This window comes from Apteryx rowi, unplaced genomic scaffold, assembly GCF_003343035.1.
Source record: "Apteryx rowi isolate R43461 unplaced genomic scaffold, aptRow1 scaffold_49, whole genome shotgun sequence".
In the NCBI taxonomy this organism is placed as follows: Eukaryota; Metazoa; Chordata; class Aves; order Apterygiformes; family Apterygidae; genus Apteryx; species Apteryx rowi.
Genome location: NW_020450749.1, coordinates 2,817,704 through 2,826,089, shown reverse-complemented (window position 1 = coordinate 2,826,089; position 8,386 = coordinate 2,817,704). Strand labels below are relative to the sequence as shown.

Genomic DNA, 8,386 nt, shown 5'->3' with positions numbered 1-8,386 from the left:
GCTACAAAGATGATTAGGGGACTGGAGCATCTCTCTTATGAGGAAAGGCTGAGAGAGCTGGGCCTGTTTAGCCTGGAGAAGAGAAGGCTGAGAGGAGATCTTATTAATATGTGTACAAATATCTTAAGGGAGGGTGTCAAGAAGATGGAGCCAGACTCTTTTCAGTGGTGACCAGCGACAGGACGCGAGGCAACGGGCACAAACTGAAACACAGACAGTTCCATCTGAACATGAGGAAAAACGTCTTCCCTGTGAGGGTGACAGAGCACTGCAACAGGTTGCCCAGAGAGGCTGTGGAGTCTCCTTCTCTGGAGRTATTCAAAMSMYGCCTGGAYGYRATCCTGTGCAACGTGCTCTAGGTGACCCTGCTTGAGCAGGGGGGTTGGACTAGATGATCTCCAGAGGTCCCTTCCAACCTCAGCGATTCTGTGATTCTGAAATTTCTATAATGTGAAAAGGAGTTGGTCATTTAATAGAAAGGAGATTACTTCTTTTTAATGATGAATCCTCTGAGGCCTTCCCTATATGATACAAGTAATACTGATTTCATGGACAGATATTAACAAACTTTTTAGGATTCCGCTATTGGAAATCTTGCATTGATAATGTTAGACTAACATTAAACTAAGTAATTTAAATTGCATATTACTTGCATGACAAAACATGAACTTGCTAGAAATCTTCCACGATAGTTTTCCATTGAGAAAGGCCAATTAGTTAAAATTAAAATATTCTTTTTCTGAATCTGAAGATCTCAGTGGAATTTTTACAGAAGGCCAATAAGTTTCGAGCAAAACTCAGTATACCAGGCAGATTTCAAAATCTGGTGGCCCCTCTTTCCCCTTCTGCCCTCCCCCTTTCTCCCTTGCTTGCTTCTCTGGTTAGCTCCTTTTAAAAATTTTTTTGGTAGGAATACTCTTTCTCCTTGTACTTACCCTTCAAGAAAGGAAAACAAGGACTGCTGATTAAGATTATCATCAGCATTTTCAGGAGGAATTTTCTTCCAGACAGTAAACAGATAATCAGGTAAAAGGTAGAGAACAAGAAGTTTTATATTCCCAGAATCCTTTTTTTTTTTTTGGTTTCATTCCTCCCTCCCTCCCTCTATGTAGCACCTTTTCTAAAAGGTGACACAATTTATTTGGAATCTTGTAAAGTGTAGGAAGAGGGAAGAGCTTTGGTATTTCTCTTCAAAGTGCATTTGTTGACATCCACTGCTTCTCCTTCATCCACAAATCTCGTCATTTTATCACAGAAGGCAATTGGTTTGGTCAGACTTTTTTTTTTTTTTTTAACCTCAGTAAATCCCACTGACTGTTCCCAATCACCTTCTCCTTCATTTGCCCAGAGAAGCTTTCCATGAAGACTTCCTCCATCATTTTCTCAAGGACTGAAGTGAGGCTGACCAGCCTGTAAGCTCCCTGGTTTGTTCTTCTGGCCTTTTTTAAAAGATGAGTGCAACATTTGCCTTCCTCTCGTTGTTGGGGAATCTCCCCCAATCTCCATGATTTTTCAAAGATGATAGAGAGTGGCCTTGCAAGGACATGAGCCTGTTCTTGCAAGACCCTTGGACGCAACCTCTCTGGTCCCAGGGATTTGTATGGGTTGAGTTCTCGCAAGTAATCTCGGACTCGGTCCTCACCCAGTGCTGGTAGTTTTCCTCCTTGAACCCTTTCATTAAGTGCAGAGGCCTGGGAGACCTTGTCAGTAAAGGCTGAGGCAAATAGTTGTTTCCTGTGTAATTTGGACTCAGTCTTTGGACTTCAGCTCAGTTGTTCTGAATTTATGAAGATATTATAGATGTATTATTTCTATGCAGACTTTCTAATTGGGTCAAGCTGTGCTAGGGTTTATGAAGTAAACCATTTTGTGACAGCTCATTTTCTAGACAACAAACTGCCTCTGTATCCTAAATGCTTCTGTTGCTGGAAATACGTAGGAAAGCGATTTGTGGTTCACTTGAGTGTATACATGTGATTTTATTTTGCAGAGCAGCTATGAAGTTCCAAGGCTAACTTTGGTGGTACTCACCCTGCGCAGGCAGAATCCTCTCACCTAACTCCTATAATTTGAGTCATTGTTTTTGACTCGCTAACAAAGGATTAGATGTGGGTAAATAAGTTCTTATTTACTTTACAAAAGAATCTTATTATTTACAGTAACTACCATTCTTTGAGATGCATTGTCCATATGCATCCCACAGCCCAGCTCTTGCCTTGCTATTAGATAACAGGATTATTGCTGAAATCCATAATGGCAAAGTAATAGGATTGGCTGAGAATAAGCTTTCTTTATTTCCTTGGTTGAAGGCATGAGAGTATTTGCGATCCAGGTACTCCGGCTGAAAGAATTTATGTGTACTCCAGTATTTTGGGTGAAAGAACATCAATTTATGAGAAAAACTTTTGAAGGACTAGAGTTACAGTAACTTAAGTACTGTTATCATTTTTTTTTCTCAGTAGAATTTCACCAGGAGTGACAATTGTAAGGGAAAAAAAAAAACTTTAATAATGAAAATTAATAACATCTGTAGGTAAACACTGTGCAGCATAATGGAAAAGACTTGTTAATGGGGCCAAAAATTGCAAATCTTTTTGAAAAAAAACCCTATTTTCTTACCTTGTCTTGTCTTAGATTATCTTACAGGATAAAAAGTATGTAAAAGAGTTCTGTCTGTGAGCTATATCCTGTGTATTCCTAAATTTCAAACACATTTGTGTGATCTCTACATTCAGTTGGGAAGAACTGATTTTGGAGTTTAGGTTCTTCCTGGCTAATACAGCCCTATGCACTCGGGTGCGGTTTGGAGGCTACGAAATGCTGCGCTACAGGCAAGCGTGGTGACTGCAGGGAATGTCCATGCCCCTTCCCACAGTCTAAGAAGGTGCAGCGTGTGCTTCCCCTTTTGTGATTCGGTTCCTTTGACCAAAGGGAGGGAGACAGTTGCCTCACGGGTAACTTTCAAAATTCCTGTCTCCACCGGAGCCTGCTGATGCTTTTGCTATCAAGCTGCTGTGAGCATGTGCAAAATGAAATGATTCCTTCTCCCCAGAGCTACTTTCTGTTTCTTCAGGCTAATAAATTGGTAATATAATGTTTTGCTATTAAGGCAAGACAGTTACTTAAAGACTTATTTTTCTTATTTTGCTATTCATATTCTTAAGGTATTTTTTTAGTTACTTAACAAAAATTACTTTTGTTCTGTTTTTTAACTTCTGTATAGGTAAAGCCTATTGACAAATGTATTTCCTGAGTTTTCTATCTTTATACAATTCCATCTGTTTTCATATACTACTGAAATCTTTTAAGTGAGTTTTCACAATACTAATAAATATGATTGCTTAGCAGAAGAGGTCAAGAGCTTATAAACCACTTTTTTTCAGAAAGTTGTTTTAGGAAAACCAGTCATCATCCCTTTGTCGCTCTTCTAAAAATCTCTAATACCTGTAAGTAGCAATGGCTATCTGTTAAATGTGATACTTCTGTACAGTCCTTAGGAGTGCTGGTCTCCTTCAGTATTTGCTTTCTGAATAGGATCATCTGGTTTGGAAGTTTTGGCTAGAGAGAGACTGGAGGGCGCTATGCGTTTTTGTGTTCCATTCCATGCTAGTGAACTTAAACTGGTGCAAGCATACCTATGTTTTTCAAGTCAGTGTTAAGAAAAAATACTGCTATATGCAATACTTGCAAATGGTTACTTAGCAAATAATTTTCCAGAACTGATTTTAGTTATGTATTTCACTCTTCTACCTCTTTTCTACCCATCTGCAGATACTATAAGCCAGGATGTCAGACTATGAATAATTTAATTTGTTTAAGAACAGCTATTGCACTGCAAACCAAATAAACTATTTTAGAGTTAAAATCTTTTCCATTCAAAAACCTGTGTTAATTTGTGCTAATATAAGAAATAATAATAAAAGAAGATTTCTCTCAGTCTGAGACTTATTATTGGCTATCAGGATAAAAGTTAAAATATTACAGGAATGATACAGTACCTTGTTTAAATGAGATTAAGTTTCATCTTTATGTAGCTTTGGTTCCTTGTGGATTTGTAAGAGTGGTTGTTAAATCTCAAAAGGTTCTAACTTTCATTCTGGGTTAGTACTAAAAGTTCAGATGCTTTTTGGAACTTAGTCCAAAATATCTTGCTTCTTGAATTGCTAAATTGGCTTAGCTGTATTATGAAAGGAGGTATTGCAGGAGTCCAGGTTTGCTTCTAGGCAGCCTAGAGATAGCACTGGTATACTCTTAGAGCTCAGGAAAATAAAACTAATTTCCAAAAAAGAAACAAAAACAAAGTCATGGTTAACCAGAGAGACCTAAGCTTAGCCTGTCCTGTTTAAAGGATCAATTCAATTTGTGTTTTTCCTGAGTTAATTTTCTAGGGTAATATCCTGATCTTACTGAATCAATGTATTTTTTTCATTGATCTCAGTGCAGCAAGAACTTCATCCTGATCTGTAATTTTTGATGGATGGTTGCTACTTCATTTTCTTCATGTTCTTGAACTGATTGTCTCAGTGGCTGAATCACGGTATTTTCAATTTCTTAGTAAATGTCTGCAAACAGTTCCTAGAGCAGATACCCTAATAAGTCATTTTGCAGTGCTCTTTTAAATAGAAAAGTATGTGAGAAGTGCATAATCACTCATATTTTCTCTTTCTGGCTCTTACTGAAGAGATATATTCAGTTTCCAAATGACTGGCAAGAGCAAATGTCACTAGATGTGTTGTCAGTGCTGTGCTGGCACACATGGCAGCTATTGTCCGCGGTGGAGAAATTTTTAGTGGTTGAGTTAACTTGGTTACATATTGTTTATTTTGGAACTAGTAATAAAAAGTGCTAAATCCTCTCTTAGTGATGTGTCTGAATTAGTGGAGGAAAAGTGAGGAGACAACCTTTCTTCCTCTTAACAGCAGGCAGAAGTATAAGCTTGGGAGTGATTGAGAACATGAAAAAAGCCTCAGCTCTGAGTGACATAACGAAGTGGCCTGTCCTTCTGCAGTGTTGACAGAGTAGCCTCTCTAGGCTAAACTTAGCCTTTGCATTTAAGAGTTTGGAAGAATAGCCAGGCCTAGGTGGTTAGGAAAGCAAACAAGGTATGTTATCGCATATATATGGAAAATAGGGCATCTTCCATTCTCTCTTCATTCCTAACTGTGTAGGAACGAAGAGGGCGTTTTGACCACAGTGTATTCTGTATGGATGATGCAATAGAAAATAGCATTGCACTTTTTTTTTGGTGGCGAAAGAGGTCTGAATTCTGCGTTTCTTTAGGACATTGTCAATGGAATTACTTTGGGTTTATGATGGTGTATGTGCAATCTGTAGTTGTACCATCTATTATTGATGTTTCTGCAAATACCGAAATACTTTTGTTGTGCTTTAACATACAAGTTTCATATCATTTTCAATATTCTTTTTTTTAATAAATTAGGATACAAAAATAGCTTCACTTGAGCGCAATATAAGAGATCTTGAAGATGAGATACAGATGTTAAAGACAAATGGAGTTCTGAATACAGAGGACCGAGAAGAAGAAATCAAACAAATAGAGGTTTACAAGAGTCACTCAAAGTTCATGAAAAATAAGGTACAGTCTACTAATAAAATGACTTAATGGTATTTGAATAATGAGAACAAGTTTTAACTAGACCCTTTTCAACAAAAGCAGCTCTCTGCATGCCTCTATTAGTAAATCTGTAGTACATGATATTGAATAGCTATGGAAGTGTGTTGTATTTTGGATAAATAAAAATGCATTTATTTATTGATTCAGGAGAGATGAGGAAGAGGCTATTCCACCACTACTTCTGCAGAAGCAAGTAAAATCCTGAGGCTTTATATCGTGTTCCCTTTTTCACATCTCATGCATAGTGTTTTAATGTTTCTCTTCTAATGTTTCATTATGAATTTCAGTTCTTATGCTGGCTTTATGAACTCGTTCATAACTTTGACTTGCACTGTTTTTGCACAATTTTACTTGTGCATTTTTTCCTAGTTTTGATAATAGTTTTACAAGGACTGCTCTGCCATAAATTATGCCAAATTGTAATTTTCCAGTATTTTCAAGACTTACAAGTTGAAAAATTGGTTCTTACACAGTTTCTTTCACATGAGGATCTCAAATAATTGTAGAAAGATAATACTTATCTCTAGTTTTTAATGTAGAGTAGCTGAGCTGACCACAAGGAGATAGTATGTGTCTAGTAACATAACACATTTCCTTGCTATCAAGCTCACTGAACAGATTTGCTTCTTCATTATTTTAAAATATGTCAGAAGTAAAGCTTGATGCCTAAGTTGTGGTCCTAGCTGGACTTTTCAACTCCTTTACAATTAATTTGCTTAGCTGCCCACTAGGTAAAGATGAGCACTCCAACTGCTCTTTTTGTCAGTTCTAATTTTTTTCGCCCTGATATATGTATAATTGTCTTAAAATTTAATGAATATAGATAATGTTACAGTCTATCATTGGTTATTACCAGCTTTCCATCTTGAGTGTTTTGTTTATGATGCTTTAGTGCTCATGTGGAAACAATCCGTATTTATAAAACCTTCAACAAACATATTTTTATGTTCAAAAAAAGTAATTTAAAGCTCTTAAGTGGCATTATCCTTAGGAATGATCTTTATTTTACCCGTTTAAATGTGGCTGATTTTGAGGCTATTCAGTTTTAGTAATTTACAGCAAAACTCCTAAAACATCTCTGCAAATCTGTTGATATAAAAATAATGTACAAAGCCTAGTATTTTGTTAACAACTTCTAATAACTTTGAGAGGAAGAGCTCCAGTATGTTTCTGTGACGCAGAAAGCAGATGAATGAGAAGCCTGTTAAACATGCCCCTGTTTCGTCACAATCTTCTGATCTTTGATAAATGTCACATCCTGATGAAACTTCATGTGTTTTCTTTCACCAGTCCTTTCCTTCCCCTTAAAATTGAGATTTGCAGCAGAAGATACTTTTCTTACTATTCATCTCAGAACCTTTCAAGGTGGAAGAATATTTATGTAGCTGTCAGCAAACAGATCTTATTATACTTGATCTTTTGAACCTGAGATTGTTGATAAAATCTCATAAATAGAAGTCCTGATTGATGGCAAACAGCAGAACAAAGCTCTTCTCGCAGTTGTCAGTCTTAGGTGGTATAAAGCTCTTAATCCTACACATTTATTCTTGAAATATAACTTATTTTAAATTATCTTAATTTAAATAAAAGGGAAGGTGTTAAATGGAAACCAATAGTCAATATTATTTATTATACATGAATGACATAGAATGTTATGAAGTGTTCCTTTTCTTAATTATTTTTTAATAATATTCACTCCTTCAAAGTATAAAAGCTTTAAATCTGAATTAATGTGAAAAGGAAAATTACAGAAATGAGAAAGAAAGAAAGAAAAGTGCTTAGTTTTTTTCTTTCCCACGTGGGGAGGGCTATCCTTGCTGTATGTTTGAAGGGAAAAAAGTTTTCATCACTTGCGCAATACAGAAATTGTCAAAACAAGTCCTAAAGTTCTCATGACTAAGGGATATAGACCTTCAAATATCTTTATTAAGGACCTGAGGAAAACATACAGGATCATACGCCTTTTTAAAAATAACTTCTGCTTTGCAAGCCTTCTTTCTACTGCTAGGGTTCGTTCTTTGCTTAGCAGTCAGGTATTTAAAGGAAGACATGCATTTTTCAGTTGCAAGTTTGCACTCTAGAATTCAAGTAGTTCTTTGCGTGTTAGAGCTCTCACACTATCTACAGGAATGAGTGTGAAAATCCAGTGATAGTTCGGTACAACCTCAGCAAATAACAGTTCAGATGACATTTAAGAATCGATTAGGCTTAAGTGATCTGTAACAAGGCTCTCTGTAATTATTGTTTATCCGGAAGAACTTTTCACACTCTCTGTAGGAAGAGTGAAAGTTCTGGGTGACCCTCTACAACAAAGACACAGGATAAGAACTACAGCATTTTTTTGCGGATAGGTCTGGAAATGTGATAAGCATTTTAGACCTTGACTGGTATCGACAGCAGAATCCACGGACAGACTGTAGATTCTAAAGTACGGGTTAAGACAGGGGATGGCTAGAGCTTTGTTTTATTGCAGCCACTTAACTTTTCACTTGCTTTGCCCTTCATTTAATTCCTTCACTTCAATAAGTGGTTATCACTTATCACATGAGACTAGATCCTTAGCATGTGTAAATCATAGCTTTGTTTAATGGAATTACTGCCTTAAAGATTTAGCCTATTATTCTTAACTTATACAATCTTCAGGGAAGGAGCTTTGATTATTGTTATTTTTTAATTATTATTTTTTCCCTCCTTTCCCAGTTACCCTAAGTAATGCCATGTAAGATTTTGGTATTTAAAAAAAAATTAAGA

The 8,386-nt window shown here is 36.4% G+C and overlaps 1 protein-coding gene across 1 annotated transcript in view; it reads left to right on the top strand.

Annotated features, from left to right (window-relative positions):
• The window catches only part of ERC2 (ELKS/RAB6-interacting/CAST family member 2), a 252,129-nt gene that overhangs the window by 146,578 nt on the left and 97,165 nt on the right, over positions 1 to 8,386 (top strand). Inside the window, exon 6 of the mRNA XM_026078857.1 lies at positions 5,441 to 5,596. Coding sequence (XP_025934642.1) covers positions 5,441 to 5,596 — 156 coding nt within the window. The remainder of the gene's footprint in view (positions 1 to 5,440; positions 5,597 to 8,386) is intronic.